Source organism: Antennarius striatus, chromosome 17 (assembly GCF_040054535.1).
Source record: "Antennarius striatus isolate MH-2024 chromosome 17, ASM4005453v1, whole genome shotgun sequence".
NCBI classification, from domain to species: domain Eukaryota; kingdom Metazoa; phylum Chordata; class Actinopteri; order Lophiiformes; family Antennariidae; genus Antennarius; species Antennarius striatus.
In genome coordinates, this window is record NC_090792.1 from 6,468,634 (window position 1) to 6,488,740 (window position 20,107).

Genomic DNA, 20,107 nt, shown 5'->3' on the forward strand with positions numbered 1-20,107 from the left:
CGGAGAGAAGGGCTGTACACCGTGGTGAGGGCAACCCCAACAGCAGTCCAAGTCGAGGGAAGCACCACGTGGTATCATCTGAACCACTGCACCAAAGACCAGCCAGAGACAAAGGGCAGTATAAAACTGAGAAACAATGAGGAAAATGATGTGGTTGTTGACGGGAGTACTGTACAGTCTGATGTGGCAATCAACAGCCAATCTAGGGACACCGGGGACTGTTTCGAGGAGCTTGACTCAGATTCTGGCGTAAAAGAGCAAGAGACATCTGCTGGAGTCACAGCCACTCCAGGAAGCACCGCACAGCAATGTTCAAGATAAGTATGATGCAACCACAAAATTCCTGATTCACACAGTGTTGAAACCCATGCTAGCATTCTCATCTCATGTTCATGATGACACACAACCAGTAAATCAGGAGCAAGATGACTAGAGAAGTAAGGGAGATCTTCACACTATGTGGAAGTGGACAAGAACAGGGATTATTTCCCAAGAGATTAGAGAGAAGGGGACAAAATGAGAAATAAATGTTGAATTAAATAAAACCATTTTATGTAAGATGAAATCAGGGAAAGGAGAAAAGGTTAGGAAGTACATCCCCTCTCAGAAGCTGACTAGTGACTTGATTCGTAATGTAGTCCTCCTTAAAGATACAAAGACTACAGGAAATGGAAATTTCCCATTGTGTGATTGGAGAATACATTTTGAAACTGGGGTAGACGGAAGTTGTTTGGATGAGAATAGTGAGGTTAGAGTTTATGTGGGGAAGGATGTCTGGGTCTACGAGTGTAACAGGGAAACGGTGAGGGATGAGCCGAGGAGATATGTGTTAGAATTTAATAATACCTTAAAGGGGGTAGATCAGTGAAAACAGAGAGGGCCTGGATAGATTTAATAACAGTAAATCAGAGCGAGTTTGAGGCCATACTAGGTCAGGGATTAGTTCTGGCTGCATTGTTCCCAGTGGTGACGCTTCCAGTTGTGACTCAGCCTCGACCAAAAGACCTACAATTTCTAATATGCAGATTAAGACTCCAACTAAAAGACCTACAATTTCTAGTATGCAGATTAAAACACCAACACCTATGATAGAAAACACTACAGTTGCCAGGACAACTTCCCCCATTAAAACAACAACTGCTACACAGCTAACTACAGTCAGCACAACAGCTTCCCCAACCACCATTAAGGTTATTGGAAAGGCCACACCTAGTCCCAACATTATTGACAATGTGGCAACGAAAATTCCAGATAGTACAATTAGTCCAACTAGTACTACTACTGTGAAAATAACATTAGCCCCGTTTAATACAGAAATCACAACAATACCTATTACTGGGATAGACACCAGGGATTATGATGATCGGGATAGTGTGGAGGACCTAAATACCCACACTGGGGAGACAGGTCAGGAAGTGGTGTTAAAACCTCAACAGAAAAGTGTGAAACCAGCTTTTGATGACCTTTGAGTGTGTAAAATGTTTGGAACACTTTTTTGTACATTTATCTCAAATAACACGTCACCAGATGGAACATTTTCTGTTGCTATGAGAAAACTTAAAGTTTTAAAGTTTGAAATGAATGACAATGCTGGTAGGGGTGGAAGCATTAAGTGGGATGGGCTAGAGGAAACTTTTGGAATATGGGGAGCCATTTTGGCAAAATCTGGGATAATTGTACTGATAATACTGATACTATTCTCTTTATTGACGTGTTGCATCGTGCCTATCCTGCAGAAATGGTGTGTGAGAGCAATGGACAAGAGGATGAACCTCATGAAGGACACACAGGACATGCAAATGCTAAGCATGCTAACAGCTGACAAACGTGCTCAGAATTCTTCTGACGCAGAGGAGGGAGAACATGCCAAATGTGTTAACAATCTCCAAGTATGAGGAAGAACTGTTATAAAGAATGATGGACAATGGCTGATATGAATACACACTACAACTACATACGGATATATTACCAGGATATCACTATGACATTATTCTTACTCTTCTGTGTAACCGTTGTTTATTCATCAATTTTACCATCAATTAAATCATTCTGTTTAATCATTTTATATTCACTTTTATGTCTTAACAATATTTTAGGGAAAAAGATATATGCATATTCTATATTCAATGTGGTTTTCTATAAAGGAAAAGGTAATCTAATTCATACCATTCAGAATTATTAGGAAGACTTCTGTGTTTCCAGTAAATGATTTCAGTGTGTGATGTATTTGGTCAGTCTGTTAGGATTCAGTGTGTAAGGTTGCCCAACGGGAAGGGGGCCAATGAGGGACTTTTAACCTTAAACTTACAGCCCCATCAATCCTAGTCACACACATACAGACATACAGTATGTGCTGATTCACCATACATTATTTCGACAAGTTGTTTATGATAATCTCATAAAGAGGAGGGATTATGTGGAAGCGAAATAATGCATGCTTAGGTCACACTTCAAATCAGAGGAAACACATTTTCAAGTTTGGCAGCGAACAAGTAAATTGTGCCAAAAAAAAAAAAAACAGGAACACAGGAAGCGGGTCAAGTTGACATGGGGTGGTTACCTAGGTTTGGATTGTCACCCGGAACACATGTTTTCCTGTTTCCCCATGAATAAGACATGCATACCTCTCACAAACACAAGAATGAAGGACTGTGACTACAGAAGGGTCAGGAGACATGGGCCCAGTAGCTGTTCCTGAATGATCTGTACTGATGATCTGAGTATCAATAAAATAATTCCCGTTTTGCCTGTAAAACCATCCTCTTTGTACTTTGGTTTTATTTTGGTATTTTGCTGGATAAAACCCTCTCACCACAAAAGCAGGGATATGATGGCTTTCGTTACAGATTTCTTATTGACAGAATTGGACCTGTGAAACAAGGTGGATATTAAGCTTGAAAGAGCCCACAGAGCCCTCGCACCAGAACCAAAGGATTTGTTTGCTCCACTAATATCCATTATTGTTTGTTTTCTGGACTTTAATGTGAAGTAAATGATTTTGCAACAGGCATGGAAACATGGAGACATCCAGTTCCAGGGCCAGAGAGTGTACTTTGACCATGATTACTCATGTTCAAATCTGCAAAGAAAAAGGAAGCAGGTACAAGAAGTAAAGACAAAAACATCAAAACCCAATCTCCATACCCTGCACAATTGAAAATTTTTATGGAAACGGGAGTGAGAGTCTTCTATACGCTGCTGGGCGTGCAAGCAATGCTGAAAGAACTTGGAGAAGAAGTGAAGGTGGAGGAAAGGGACATATTGGAGAGGGAGCTACTGTAGGATGGATGGATGACCCGTCGAAACCAGAAGAATCGGTTGAATTCAATGTATGTTAGAAGTATGATTCATAGAGACAACGAAGTAGCATAAACTATTTGAGGGACCATGACTAATGTTATGGAGGTGGAATATCAAGACTGCAAAGATATTATCATTTGTTGGACTTCAGAGATAAGATGCAGATAGTAGATATGGGCTAATACCACTAAAATTAGAGAGTTGATTTATAGTTTTGCAGTCTGGGCGGGGTGGGGAATAGGTATGAACACTGCACACTCTCAGACATACTATTACACGGACAACGAGTTGTCCAACCAGGGATACCCTGGTGGCTCGTTGTGGTTGCACTTTGCGTGTGTTTTCTAGAGTTATATCTCTCTGCCCAACTCAGATCGGCGGTGGACTGCATTTGGACATTTATTTGTAGACATGAATATTTTTGTTTTAAGACAGTCTACTGGATATTTGGAAGTCCATTTTTGTTTAAGGTAAAAGCCATTACACTGCTTAACTCAAACATGAACTGATACCCCCCCAACACACACACACACACACACACACACACACATACTGTGCAATTCCTCATCGGGGACATGCAATATGCCCTGCTGGGCATGGCGTTTTTCGTGATTCAATGTATACACCTGTAAATAGTCAGTATTTAGCGTAACGATTGTATATACTTGTATTTGTATTTTATTCTTACTCTCTTCTACTGTATTGCACTGCGAGGAGTTGCCCAAATCTCATTATACTATGTATAGTGACAATAAAGGCTTTCTATTTCTATATTAATAATTTATGGTTACTTATTATTTATAATATGTGTTTTTCGGCAAACTTAATGATATTAAGGGGTCTCATTTGTTTTTTTGGTTTTATATTCATACATGGCAAAACTATAAAATACAGTATAAATTAAAACATGGAAAAGTAAGCTCAAGTTGTAAAATAAAATGGGGAATGTGAATACATTAAAATTAGTTACTTACAACATAAATGGAATCAATCATCCTATAAATAAAACAAAAATGATCACACAGTTGAGAGGCTGAATTGTTCAATAGCATTACTGCAAGAGACACATTTGAATTTGTAGGAACACAAGAAGTTGAGAAAGGGGTGTGTAGAGCAGATTTTTAGTGCCTCTTGTGAAAACGGAAAAAAGAAAGAGGCGTTGCAATTTTGTGTCATAAAACTTTAGATTTAGTTTCAGAAGCAGTGTATGAAGACAAAAAGGGACACCACATCACAGTAGTAGGTACTCTTACATTAACAATTTTGAATCTTTATGCGCCAAATGAAGATGATCCTTGGATTTTTCAAAGAAATTGCAACACTTTTAGCAGAACACGCAAGGGGTGTTATTTAAATGGGAGGAGATTTCAATTGTGTGTTAAATCAAACATTGGATAAACACCCATGTGAACAGGGACCAAATACACAAAAAGCGAAAACATTACATACTATATTGGAAAAACTTGGACTCACTGACATATGGCGCTTAAAACACCCTAAGGACAAAGAGTTTACTTGTTTTTTTTAAAGGTGCATAAAACACACTCCCGCATAGACCTTTTTTGTATTTCAATGGGAGAAGCTCACAAAGTGACCGACTGTCATAACGAACCCACACCTATCTCAGATCATGGGCCGGTCATCGTGACATTTCTGATGGAAACGGAAAAATACTCAAATAGTGGAGGATGAATGTTTCTTTATTAAATAACCCATATGTTGTTAAGAGTATAAAAGAGGAATTCAAGAATTATTTACAACAAAATGATAATGGGGAGGTGTCTCTACTTTATCGGAGACATCGAAGGCAGTACTAAGAGGTATATTTATTGCATTTGCCTCTAGAATAAAAAGATAATGAGAAAAAAACAAAAACATTTAGAAGACAACGTTAAAAAATCAGAGCAGGAACAAAAACAGAAAAATAAAGACGCCATTTTGAAAATTCTTAATAAGTGTAGATGGGATTAAATGACCTATTGATGAACAACGCTGAAATACTATGAATCTGGAAACAAAGCCAGTCGATTGTTGGCCTTTCACTTCAGAACGGCGCAAGCCAGCAGAGGGATTGGAAAAATTGCTAATCCTATTTCTAAAAAAAGTTTCCCATCCCAAAGAAATATCATGGGCTTTTGTTGATTATTATAGTTAGTTATATGATGCACCGGTGACAGAGGATAAAGTAGATAAAATTAGATCATTACTTGACAATGGCAGAACCAATTAAAAACAAGAAATTCAAGATGTTATTACTAGCTATAGCTATTCCCGGAGTTTAAAACTCCGGGAATAGATGGATATCCCAGGGAATTTTATAAATGCTTTAGAAATTAGATCACACGCCTTCTCCAAAGAATTTTTAATTACGCTCTCCTGGGGAGGGACCCTCCTAAAAATGGGCAGAGGCAATTATCACTGTGATACAAAAGGAGGGTGAGGACCCAATAGAATGTACATCATACAGACCCATTAGTTTGCTTTGCACAGATTTAAAGATACTGAGTACCATAATGGCTAAAAGAATCCAGACCAGTATTAATAAAATGTTTAAACCAGATCAGACGGGTTTTATTATTTATCTGGTGAGACCAGCGATATTGTTTGGTCTAGAGACAGTGTCACTGAGGAAAAGACAGGAGGCAGAGCTGGAGGTAGCAGAGATGAAGATGCTCAGGTTCTCTTTGGGAGTGACCAGGAAGGATAGGATCAGGAATGAGTACATCAGATGGACAGCTCATGTTAGAGGTTTTGGAGATAAAGTCAGAGAGGCCAGACTGAGATGGTTTGGACATGTCCAGAGGAGAGATAGTGAATATATTGGTAGAAGAATGCTGAGTTTTGAACTGCCAGGCAGGAGGCCTAGGGGAAGACCAAAGAGGAGGTTTATGGATGAAGTGAAACACGAAGGTAGTTGGTGTGAGAGAAGAGGATGCAGAAGACAGGGTTAGATGGAGGCAACTGATTCGCTGTCGCGACCCCTGAAGGGAAAAGCCGAAAGGAAAAGAAGAAGACGGGTTTTATTCCCGGGAGGCAAGGAGTAAATAACATGGAGACTGAACCCCTTTACTTTTATCCGACCCCTCTTCTTGTGAACTACAGTCTCTTCATCCATTGATACTTTTCTCAAAATAAATAAAGCTTCTGACACATCTTCTGTTAAAAGGAAAGACCCTGATCTTTGTAGCTATTATAGGCCTATCAGTCTTATCAATACCGATATGAAGATTTTAGCTAAGTTGCTAGCTACACGCATCGAAAAGGTTCTTCCATATATCATATCTCAAGAGCAGACTGGTTTCATTAACGGTACTTTTTTTTTTTCAATATCAGAACACAGAATATCATCTACTCTAAAGACACGACTGAACCCCCTGAAGTAATAATCTCCTTGAATGCTGAAAAGGCTTTTGACAGAGTTGAGTGGGAATACCTTTTCACTGTCCTGAAAATGTTTGGCTTTGGGAACATATTACTATCTTGGATACACCTCTTATACACTTCACCCCTCGCCTCTGTCAACACCAACAATATTAGGTCTGAATATTTCAGTTTCTCTTGTGGCACTCGTTAGGGTTGCCCACTCTCCCACTTGCTTTTTGCCATTGCTATAGAACCCCTCGCTATAGCTATTAGGAATTCACCCTCATTTTTGGTGATAAGGGGTGTTGAACACAGACTTGCACTGTATGGAAATGATTTACTTTTATACATGACTGACCCTCTTTCTCAACTGTCATTATTACAAAACTTCGGTTCCTTTTCCGAATATAAACTTGTCTACAAGAGTGAATGTCTCCCTATTAGCTCAAAGGCTCTTCTGCTCTCTGTCTGATCTACCGTTTCAACTGAATACATATAGCATCAAATACCGGGGAGGAACTGTTACTCGTACTTTGCTTTATTAGATGCCAATTTCACCCCTCTACTCAGCTATATTAGGTCTGCCTCTCAGAGATGAAGTAATCTTCCCCTGTCAATCCTTGGCAAAATTAATGCAGTTAAGATTAACATTCTACCAAAATTCCTATATCTTTTTCAATGCATTCCTTTGTTTTTGCCAAAATCGTACTTTAAATCTATTGATCAAGTCATATTTTCCTTTATACGGAGTGGAAAGCCCCCTAGGATTAGGAAGTCCCTCCTACAGCACTGTTCACTTAGTGGAGGACTGTCTCTGCCAAATTTTATGTATTATTACTGGGCAGAAAATATTATTAAATTATTGTTTTGGGTACATAACCCCCAACCCCTGTGGTGCCAACTGGAGTTGAGGTCATGTGTGTCATCCTCTCTCCTGGCTGTCCTATTCTCATCACTTCCGACATCTCCCTCTCGTTACACAGACAACCAAATTGTCTGTAACTCTGTTACCAATTCAGGCGCCATTTTAAGCATTCTGTCCCTCAACGCTTATGCCAATAACCCATAATCACCTCTTTCCACCCTCTTTTCAAGATGTTGCATTCCAGTTGTGGGAGAGAAACGGTATGACTTATAGATAGGTGGAGTCTTTTGTAGTTTTACAGAAGTATCTGCTTCACATAAATTGCCTAAGACACATTTATTCAGATATTTACAAAGTAGGAACTATACAAAACGTTTCATGGCTTCCCTACCCAACCCAGTAAGCAGCCATGGGAGGACCTCTTTAATTTCCGACCCAACCGGAGGTCACTTGTCTCCCATATTTATTTTGGTCTTCTATCATTCAATCCAGAGCAGTGCTCTAAAAATGGTATCGCCTGGGAGCAGGAGTTGGGTGTGGAATTCAAGGAAGACTTCTGGGAGAGGGCCATCAACAGAATATGTAATTCTTCATCATGTGCTCGTTTGAGTTTGATGCGATTTAAAATTGTTCAAAGATTACATCTGTCATGTTCAAAGCTATCCAAAACATATCCTGACAATGAGGACATCTCAGTGTCAGGATGTGTTAGATGCAGAGGCAAACCCTGCTACTTGATCATTACTGGAATTACATCTTTAAAATCCTCTCAGAAATTTTAGGAGTCGCTCTAGAACCATGCCCATTACAGCCATATTTTGGTGTTTCACCCATACACGTCTTTAGCAATATCCAGGCAAATGCTGTGGCCTTTACCACTCTACTGGCTAGGCGTAGAATTTCACTTAATTGGAAATAATCTCAACACTTCCTCGTATGTGTTTGGTTGAAAGACATCATGGTTCTTTTTTTTTAATTAGAAAAAAATCAAATGAACCCAACATGGGGACACAAGCAGATTTTTTAAGCAGTGGTGTTCTTTTATACAATATTTTACGGATTTACAAACCCTCCCATATTCTGAATTTTCTTTTTTTATTCTATATGCTTAGCATTTACAGGACATATACCTATTTCAACTATTATTCAATGTTAACTCCTGAACTAAGGGGCCACTGGTTTCCAGATTTTGCGATATACCATCCTGTGGCTGTTATGTAACAATCCACTAATGTAATTTTCTTCTTAAATTTATTTTTTTATCTATTTTTCATTGCTGTTGTTTGTTTTTTGTTTTGTTTTTTGTTTTGGCTGTTGTTGTATGTGTATCTGTATATTTGTGTGATAAGCTCACCTCTATCTTGCATATGAGCTGTGTTATTATAATGAATTTGTGAACCTGTTATTTGAAGGGAAGGGGAAGGGGTAGTTGGGAGGGTGAGAATTTTCTTACTCTGATTTACATTATCGTACAAAGTCTTTTCATAACTTGGAAAATATATAAAAACACCGTGCGTAAAAGAGTTGCAGTTTCATATGCCTTTTCTTTTTTGCAGCCCCCGGCTATAGCTAACTGTAGTTTACCTAATGCATATCCCATAAAGACTGTCCTTCAAACCTCCACGAATGAAATACTATCAAAATATAGAAAAATGTAAATACAGTAACTCAATATGCAGTAAGTGTAAGTGCAGTAAGTTCAGACAAAATCAAGATGGGGAATTAAATGTGTTTTGTTTTTTTCTTTTTAAACATTACATCATTGTCATCCAAAGCCATTTTAGTCAGTGAACACAGCATTGATTTTTTTCGGACTAACAGAAACCGGCCACATAAGGATGACTTACTCTAAATGAAGTCTCTCAAACATGCTCTTTTAAAAATTAAAATTAAACAGGAAAAGGTGAGCTCTGTGGTTTAACTTGGTAGCCCATAAGCTAAAACAACACTAGATCGCAGAGTAACTGGTGCTCAACAAAAGCAGACATAGCTTATTATACATTATAGCCTAGAAGGATAGCTTTACTTGTAAGTTGTACTTGCTACTTTTCATTAATTGAGGACAATAAACCCTCAGTTCCTTTTCAGCACTGTAGCCAGGCTGACCAAGAAACATCTAAACATTTTAAGCTCACCATTCCTTTAAATCTGTACAGTGATGTCATTCTTAAATTCGTACAGAATAAAAAAATGACACTTAGGGATGAGACCCATTGGTCATTTCCTTTCATTAATCCAATAGCAGGGGAATCGGTTAAAACTAGCAGTTATTTTTTTGATTGCCTTCAACAAATGGAACTTTCCAGTTTAAATTCCCTAATCTCCCCTGCTAAACCAACTACCAATCTTCTGAACAAAATCAAACTACGAGTCTTAAAGAGGTATTACGATCAATAAATAAACCATATTTCAATAATTAACTTGTCTTTAAAAATATGTTATGTCCCATAATCTTTTAAAATAGCTGTGATCAAGCTCCTATTGAAGAAACCAAACCTAGATGCAAGCCTCTTCACAAATTACAGGCCAATTTCCAACCTTCCGTTTCTATCTAAGATTCTAGAGAACGTAGAGAAGCCAAACCGCTTAATTACTATTAATTGGAGAATCATTTTGTTAGAGAACTTTGTCAGGTTTAAGAACAAATCACAGTACCGACACTGCACTGCTGAGATTTCCAAGGAGTTGTCCTTAAACTCCCTTATTGTGTCTTGGACAGCTTTCTTTCATTTGTGAAACATCACTAAAATTAGAAATTTATTATCTTTAAAGATGCAAGAAAAAATCATTCATGCCTTTGTTATTTCTTGTCAATTTCTCTGACGGAATCTCCCTGAGGGATCAATAAAGCTACTACTACAACTACTTCTAGATTAGACTACTGTAATTCCATACTATCAGGCCGTTCAAGCTCCTATATTTATTATATAAGAGTAGACTAAAAACCTTCTTTCTTATAATTAGGAAGAACATACAGTAGATTCCTTTAGATAAGCTGCTCTAGGCCTAGACCAATGAGGGTATTTCTTTCTCTCCCATTGAAGGGAGTTACATAAATTACTTCAGAACCTTGTGGGGGTTTTTTTCTTTCTTTGTCTTACTCATACTGAATCTTCACTTGTTTCGAAGATGCGATAACTGGAGGAGCAGCACCCACCATCTGTAGCCTCAAACTGCGAGTAAAAATGCGCCAAGAAAATCCACTCTCATGAATTTATCATGGAATGGTCACGGGTCCAGACAGAACCATCACGCAGTCCTGATCCAGACCGCGGTCACCATTTGGTGATCCCTGCTCTATAGAGAGAGAAAGAGCGAGAGAGAAGAGGAAAAAAAAGGCGCACCACATTTTTTCCCTAGTCGCACCGGTGCTCCCAAATATATTTAATAGTTGCACTGATAAAAATTTGGGCGCATATGCGACCAAAATGCTGGCAATTTCGAGCCCTGCACTGCTGTCGCTTATGCTTGCTCTGGGGGGTTCTGTTGGGTTTCTGTTTCTGTACAACCGCTTCGAAATGCTGATGCAATTAAGTGCTGTACAAATAAAAGTTGATTAAGTTGATTGATATTGGTGAGAGGCCACAGCCAAACAAACATTACCACCTAGACATTTTAGGGTATCCAATTCATCTAAGTTTCCTATTTTGGGGGGAGGAAGCTATAGAACTTGGAGAAAACCCTAGTAGGCAAGTGTGGAATTGAACTTGGGAGCTTTTTACTGTGAGGCAAGAGTGTTAACCAATGCAACACCATGCTGCCCAGATAAGATGGGATCAAATACGCTGCACATATTGTGAGTCATTTTGCTATTTTTGATTTGAATAAATCCTGTCTTCTTGTATATACCATTTGTGTAATGGCATATACAGTTGTTTAAAAAAAAGTCTTAATTTCTAGCTGATTGTGTTGTATGACCAGAATCTGCGTAAACCGCATTATTAATTGCCACAGATTATGTTATTCGGTTAGTCAAATGTTCTATTTCCAAGAATCTTATCTGTGTATAAACTACGTATGTCTGCTGTTATAGACAGGGATAAACAGAGCGATAGAGGTAGATACAGAGATAGATAGAAAAATGTATATTTAATTAAGAAAGAAATTACAAAATTATGGCAGCTTTGCTGAACAAACCTGTTGACAAGGTAGTCCCAGTTGAGTGTGGTCCAGTCCCAGGCCATGCTTTGCCCCAGTGGATTGTAAGACACATATCGTACCACAGTGAATAAATCTTGACTCCTCACCATACTCTCATTTTTAGTAGCTTCAAGAAGCCTGTTGGACATTAAAAGTGTTATTTATTCATCAACATAATTTTACAGCTATAATGTGTGAATGATAATCTAGAAGGTTCACAACATAATGGGGATGAGATATTGCAAATACTTCTCATAGTTAACAACAAGCTCTTTTCTGTCAAGCACTGTAGCTTGACTGAGAGGTCTAAGGAGCTAAGTACTGTATTCCAAACATTACCATGAACTTATTTAATGGTGAAATCATATAAAATTAAAACACCTTTCCATAGAATATGGAATGTTCATGAATAGACCCCATCAAAAATAATAAAATGACAACATTTCTCCATGAAACTATCTCAAAAAAGGTACTTGTGAACTTGTGGGAATTTTCCAGTTTGGGATTATTAAAGCACAGTGTATATCTTATTTTAAAGATGTCAGCAACTGATCTCTCTTAACAGTGAAAAATTAAATTCCCTCTTAATCCAGAAATCATAATGTATTTCTAAACTCTGTGTGTCTGTCTGTCTGTCTGTGTGTGTGTGTGTGTGTGTGTGTGTGATTTTCTGTTTAGCTTATACGAGGATTAATGTTAGCATTTAGAGCTGATCATGGCACTAGCCACTTTTAACTCAGTCTTCTCCCTCTTCTCTACACATTTGTGTCTCAATTTATGTCACTAATTGGTCTTCCTTGTGCTTTTTGATTGGTGAAAATTATTTACTACTGTCATGGCTGGCTTACACTGATGTCGTCATCATTATCATGAGCATTTTCTTTATTCTCATCATAATTATTGTCAGTGTTGTCGCTGCATTAGGTATTAAAATACTATGAATTATTTTTCTAAATGCTCATGTTAATTTAGTTGCTCATATCTGCTTTCAGAGAGCCACACAGATTGAACTGGGATAATGGTTTCCTTATTTTAAAGTGAGTTTTTCCTCAGCATTGCTGTTCATGGGGTAGGGGTACTGTTTATTCTGTCTAATTAGTCCATCTAGACCTGATCTTCTTAGAAAGTGCCATATTCATTGTGATTTGGTGCTATGTAATATACGTAATTGTCTGTAATTTACTTAAATTATGTTGGCCATCTATTCAATCAGTAATTACAATGTTTTATTAAGTGCAGTTGATTCAATTAAAATAGCCTTTCAAATTCAGAGAACAATAAAAGTAAAAAAAATAAAATAAATGTAAGCAATTGATTGCAGCAGAAGATATCGGGTTTTTTGTAGTTGCTGTTTTATCTTACAGAAATCAAGTCGAGATAACTACTGAAATTAACAAGCAACTGTGTAGCAAAACAAAACTACATGATAAATTTATAGACATCTTGACAGTATATCACAGTATTTAAAGATACATATCTCAGATTAGCTTCTTTGTTATGGGCGGCAGTGGCTCATTTGGTAGAACAGGTCGTCCTATCATCACAGGATCGGCGTTTCGATTCCTGCCCCCGCCCCCATCCTCGTAGTGTGACCTGACAGTGGGAGGTGTCAGCTCACCTTCCAGTCACTGCCGAGGTGCCCTTGAGCAAAGGGCCGTCCCCCTTAAAAGCTGCTAACTTGGGGCGCGCCGCAAAGTCGCTGCCCATTACTCTGCCTCCCCCTGTACTGCACTAATTGCATGCTTACAGGCCGCTAGTGTGCTGTATGTTTGTTTCAAGAAACTGTACACAACATTCTACGCATGTCTAACATACAGTATATATGTAGTTTGAGAGAAAAAATTAATTTCCCTGCTGGGGATTAATAAAGTGAAGTTTGTTTCCTTCCTTGTTGCCTATGCTGCACTTATGATGGTGAATCTTAAAAATACAGAAACACAAACTTTATTCTTTAATGCAGTTGTAAGACAGTCTGACAATTTACTATTCCGTTCTTTTTTGTTTCTTCATCATCTAACATTCTTATTTTCTTATGTTTTAATTTTGTATACTTTTGTGATCCCTGAAGGTAAATTAAGAGCAAAACAAAAACATGCATATATACGTATATTACTATGTACAGGCCCGTGTAACACACGCAAACACATACAGGGGGGCCTGTAAGCATGCAGTGGGAGGTAGAGTGGTGGACAGCTCCTGCATGGTGCGCCCCTTATGAGCACTTGCTCAGTGCGCCCCTTATGAGTCTTGCTCAGGGGCACCTTAGTGGTGCTGGGGAGGTGGGCCACTGTCAGCTCACACTCCAAGTGGCTGGGTGGGAGCGGGAATCAAACCGCCAATCTTGAAAAATTGGACGACCCACTGTACCCCTCTGCCGCTTTACCGCTGAGCCACTGCCGCCCCATTCTTTACGATTTGAGATCCTGTACCTCCCTGCCCCCCTTGCAATCAGATAATTCCCTTCACCTCCTTTCTCCCCACTCACCTGCAGCCACTCTCCTAATCAGCCTCCGCTCTTCATATTCCCAGCTCAGCGCTCAGTTTTCTGCAAGATTGTTTAGTGTTCGTCCTGACTCTCTAGCCTTTGTTACCTGTCTGTGTTTTGACCTTGTACCTGATTCTGCGTGGAACCTGCATTTTGCCTGCCCCTTGTTTGATCTGTCTGCATGTCTGGATTTACTCCTGTACCTCACTCTGCCTGATTCCTGGACCCTGCCTGTTTGCCTGTCTCCTGTCTGATTTCTCTGCCTTTTCGACTGATTTATGTGGCACCTGAACCCTGCTCATGTCATTAAATTTTTGAGACTCTTGACCTGCCTCCTTGTCTGTTGGTCTTTTGGGTTTCTTCTGCCAGTCTTGTTCATGTCATGACAGCAGTTAGTGATTAGCTATTAGGGTTATGGTTCAGCACATAAAATGGGGCAGCGCATGCCTAGGTCAGTTACTTTGAAAAGGGATGGGGGCGGTTGTGGGCCTAACTTCATGAAACACTGATAGAGTAGTTTTCTTAAGCATGTCTAAGTAATCAAAATGAATACTTCAATTTATATTATTGAGTTATAGAAATGTAGTTTTTAAGTCAGAGAGATATGAGATGTCATATTTACTTTAATTACTCAGCAGCATCTCACCTTAAGTATTTCCCTCTATATGGTAAATTAGGCACCCTTTGGACGTGTGTCTATGGTAGCTTTAACTAGTCCGCCCAATTTGTGCTCTATGGTTTACATGGCAAGACGATACAGTTGTCAGACTGCAAATAGCCATATGGCAAATATCTATATCACAAATAACGCAAATATTCATTGTCGCAATAACCATTTTAGTTTTCCTTTTACATTCATTCAGTAAAGATAACCAGATTGTTTGAATGAATGGGTTTTTCTAAGACACATCTAATTTATTTCAACTCTCCACATGTGCTTCCTATGGATTATGTGTCACAAACTGTTGCCATCAAACTCGTGGCAGGTTTTGTAAGAAATTCCACTTCAATTGAAGAAGGAAGGTGTCCAACTGACAGCTGTTGGATGTTCCACTTAGTTTCTCGTTTGACCACTGACTGGGTGCTCGCTCACAAGCTAGCCAACTTACTTGCTGTTTTAAATTAGGCAAGTGCTTCTGAATGTGTTTTACCTCGGAGATAATGGCACAAGCGATAATAACATAATATCCTGTGGATTAGTAAATAGTTAATTTGTTCTCTTCTTATCTCAGGTAACTATAAAAGTCAATGAATTACTTGTAAAGGAGTGTCACGTTTTCCACAGATGCCAATCCATACAGCAGCTTGTCTTTTTCTTGAGCCAGAGTGGTTTCTTTGTACCCTTGAAACATTATTTGCCACTTTTTTTCAGTTCCAGAGTTCTTCATGCCGTACTTGTAGACCAGCAGCCTTAGGTTCACTGGCACCATGCTGTGGGTCAAAAAGCGAAGTTTAAAAATGTTATTGTCTGGAGCCAAGTTTTTATAGTGATGCTGTACTGTGGTTACATACTTACATGCCTACACCATTGCATGCTCAATATGTTATTAATGAATGGAAACACTACTAACTGCTTGGTTGGTCAATAGGTCAGAAAATGTTCAACTTCTGTCCTCTCAGTGTATAAAACCTTGTTATGAGCCTAGTTGAATTAATTTTCACCTCCTGTTTATTCTTTAGTTAGAACAGCAAAATGAACTCCAATGTGTTTATGTACACATATCATACTCTGTGCTCTTGTCATGGTACTGTAAAGAATTTATTCTTTATATACCATTAAAATATTAAATTTACAGGTCCCTCAGAGATATGATGTTTTATAACATAATTTATGTTTAGTTTCGAAATCCTGCCTTGCAATATCCTGCAAGGAAGGAAATATCAGAAATGCAAATACACTGTGATAGTTCTCCTGGTTTGTTACAAAAATATTTCATTATTTAGGTGTTTAAAAAAAATAATTTGTTGATACCTTAGATTTCCATTAATCCATTCATCAAAAATGTGAGAGGCATTCTTTAGAGCATCCTGGTCTCCCATCTGACAAGCAATGTTGAGAACAGTCTCCCTCAGTAGCCTGCCAACCATATCAAAGAATTACCAACCACTCATTTAACATTCATTGCTGATGTAGTACAGAGCTGTGTATCAATGGAAGAAACACACACTAGCCCAACTGATCCGCCCTCTGCTTCAGAAGCAGGGCTGGAGGATGGTGGGGTATAAAAATGGAAATAAAATTAATGGAATCATCAAAGAGGACAATTATGTCCTTTTCACATTTTATTAAACAATTCCCCCTTTCCATACACAAACAAGACCAAATGGAGCCATACAGGCCCAACCAACTCGTTTAACTGGGGACCAACTAGAACCCCTAAAGGACACACTGGTGGACTACTAGTTGAGAACCACTGCTTTATAACAAACTAAATCTCTGCTTTCAACAACTCAATGTTGTGGTACTGTATCCCAGTACCACAATATTTGTCTCCCCCAGACTGTTTGTCTCCCTCCACCTGTCTGTCTGTCTTTTTGTCTCCCCCCTCCAATCTGTGTGTCTCCCCCTGCCCCCCAGTCTGTGTGTCTCTGTGGCCATGTGTCCGTCGGTCTCTGTCAGTCTGTAGTACTGTAAAATTAAGTGACAAGAGGTCTCTAGGGGTGACTTTTGTTAGTTTTTCTTCGGCAAACACAATAAGCATTTGAAAATGTACTTTTTCTTGTCTGACTCTGTGTTGTCCTTTTTCACTTCTACAAACTCGAACATGTCTTTAAGATGAGGCCATGGGTTTTCTTCCTCCGCCTCATAAAACTCCGGCTCATCATGTTCATCAGATTCAACAGAGGCTTCTTCGGCAGTCGCCATTGCCACCGCGGTCTTGTTTTGAGCTGATTGGGTAGGGGATGACGTATTTCCGCTTTTATGTAAATCTCAGTTGAGAACATGTACTGTGATAGGTTTCCTTCTTTGACCAACACTGCGTGTGGCCAATTGAAATTTAGGGGTGGGGAGGGTACAAAAAAACAACAACCGGCAAACCTAAAAGTAACGAGTATTCATGAGCCTTCTCAGAAATTATCTCAAGTAAGAGTAAAAATCTTTGCCTTGGAAATGTATACGAGTAAGAGTAATAAGTATGAAAGAATTTGAGTATTTGAGTACAGTAAAAATCCTCAGAATCTGTACTTAAGTACAGTACTTAAGTAAATGTACTCCGTTACTGTCTATCCCTGGTGGTTCCTCTTTTTAAAAAGGGGGACCAGAGGGTATGTGCCAGCAACAGGGGCATGACACTCCTTCGCCTCCCTTGGAAAGTTTACTGCAAGTTGCTGGAAAGGAGGGTCTGATTGTCCAACCTCAGACTGAGGAGGAACAATGTGGATTCTGTCCTGGTCATGGAACAAAAGACCAGGTTTTTACTCTTGCAGAGATCCTAGAGGGGCCTTGGGAGTATGCCCATCCAGTCTACATGTCCCCAGGGATACACTGTGGGAGGTACTGTGGAAGAACGGGTAGAGGGGGGCATACCTCAGGGCCATCCAGTCCCTGTACACCCAAAGTAAGGGTTGTGTTTGGGTTCACTTTTTCTACCCAACCGGTCAAGGCGGATGGCTGCCATGGGGCCATGGTCCTTAGCAGGAAAACAGTAGACTGCCTTTTTTTAGTGGGGAATGAGGTCCTTCCACAAGTGAAGGAATTTTAGTATCTTGGGGTCGTGTTCAAGAGATAGATAGATCGATTCTTTAATAATCCCAAAGGAAATTGCACATATCCACTGCTCAGCCATACACCAGGAAAAAACAAAAACAAAACAGAACATACCACAAGACATACACTACACAGACACATGTAGCATTAACAGTACATATACTAAAAAAATTCAAATTAAAATATAAACAGTATAAAATTTAAATATAAACAGTACAAAATTAAATTACCCCAACACACAATGGCGTATGACAGCAAACTGGAGACTACGGGCTGATAGAACTTGAGAAGAAGCAAAGGACAGATGTTGAAGGAGGCCAGTCTCCTCAGGAAGTACATCCTGCTCTGCCCCTTATAGTACACACAGTCCGAGTTGAGTGACCAGTCCAGTCTGCTGTCTAGCTGCAGTCCCAGGTACTTTTCCTACCACCTCCACCTCACTGCCCTCGATGATCACTGGTTGTGGAGAGGGAGGTGCCCGCCGGAAATCCAGCACCATCTCCTTGGTCTTGGAGACATTGAGCTGGAGCTGGTTCTGTCAGCACCACTCCACGAAGTCAGCCACCAATGCCCTGTACTCCCCCTCATCACCCTCCCGGATACATGCCACAATCGCAGTGTCATCGGGGTACTTCTGTTGTGGTATGTATACGAGTTGTGCTTGAAGTCCGATGTGTAGAGGGTGAAGAGAATGGGGGAGAGCACAGTCCCCTGTGGCGCCCCCGTGCTGCTGGTCACCATAGAAGAAAAACAGTTCCCCATACGGACATACTGGGGTCTGTCCGTTTGGTAGTCCGTGATCCAGCTCACAAGGTAGGGGTCCACAGCCATGGAGGTCAGTTTGTCCTCTAGGAGCCTGGGCTGGATGGTGTTGAAGGCGCTCGAAAAGTCAAAGAAGAGCACCCTAACGGCACAGCCCCCAGTGTCCAGGTAGGCGCACACGGTGGAGGAGGTACAAGAGTGAGGTAATAATGAAACGTGAGATTTGACGGGGAATTGGGGCATCATGAATGGTATTGCAGTCCCTTTACCGCACTGTTGCAATGAAGAGGGAGCTAAGTCGAGAGGCAAAGCTCTCCTACTACTGTTGAATTTTTATTCCTATCCTCACCTTTGGCCATGAGCGATTAGTCTTGACTGAAAGAGCAAGATCATGGATACAAGCGGCGGAAATTGGTTTTCTCAGGGGGGTAGCTGGTGTTTCCCTTAGAGATGGGTTGATAAAAACTGATGATTGCGTGAGGCTCAGAATAGAGCCGCTACTCCTTTGCTTTGGAAAGGAGCCAGTTGAGGTGGTTTGGACATCTGGTGCGGATGCCTGCAGGGTGCCTCCCTAGGGAGGTGTTGCTGGCATGTCAAGCTGGGAGAGGACTTTGGGGCAGACCAAGGACCAGGTAGAGGGATTATAGCTTAACACTGGCTCGGGAACACCTTGTGGCCGGGGAAAGGGAAGTTTGGGGTCCCCTGTTGAAGCTGCTGCCCCTGTGACCTGACTATGGAGGAGCGGATCAGCGGATATCCTACTAAATGCATGTGAAGAAATCTAGAGAGACATTTCTTGAAAAGTATTAACCCTTTATGGTAGTATGCTTCTATAGATATGCACTGTTCCTACATTACCTCTCTGTCTGCGAGCCTTTATCGTCCCATCCAAGTTTTGTTGTTATTGAATTAACATGGTCACGAAACAATTTCTAGACAGAAGAAACAAAATATAGTTCTTTATAAATACAAGGTAAGTACACATAACTCTGTCCTAATCAAAATGTACATTGAGAGATTTGTTAAAATCATAACTTGACAACTTAGACAAATTAAGAATGGATACAGTGTCACTTAATAGATTTGCTATAGTTCTTGGAAATGCACCACAATTCCACTTTGAGGTGGAAGTGTGGAGACAGCACTCCGTTCTAGTGTCCAGTAGGAAGAAAATCCATCTTATAATTGAGAATACCAGCTACAATTAAGCGATGAGAAAGAGTAGTTGAAGCTGGACTAAGGGCAGAAGTGAGCATTTGTGAGCAGTAGTATGGTTTCTTGCCAAAAAAGAGTACTACAGTTGCAGTATTTGCTTTGAGGATGTTGATAGAAAAGTACAGAGAAGGCCAGAGGGAGCTGCATTGTTTTTTTGTAGATCTAGAGAAAGCTTATGACAGGGTGCCCAGAGAGGAACTGTGGCATTGTATGAGGAAGTCTGGAGTGGCAGAGAAGTATGTTAGAGAGGTGCAGGACATTTATGAGG

The 20,107-nt window shown here is 39.9% G+C and overlaps 1 protein-coding gene across 1 annotated transcript in view; it reads right to left on the reverse strand.

Moving 5' to 3' along the window:
• Positions 1–20,107, reverse strand: part of enpep (glutamyl aminopeptidase) — a 79,933-nt gene that overhangs the window by 16,200 nt on the left and 43,626 nt on the right. Inside the window, exons 15-18 of the mRNA XM_068339716.1 lie at positions 19,483–19,556; positions 16,126–16,230; positions 15,411–15,584; positions 11,666–11,806 (exon numbers count right to left, since the gene is read on the reverse strand). Coding sequence (XP_068195817.1) covers positions 11,666–11,806; positions 15,411–15,584; positions 16,126–16,230; positions 19,483–19,556 — 494 coding nt within the window. The remainder of the gene's footprint in view (positions 1–11,665; positions 11,807–15,410; positions 15,585–16,125; positions 16,231–19,482; positions 19,557–20,107) is intronic.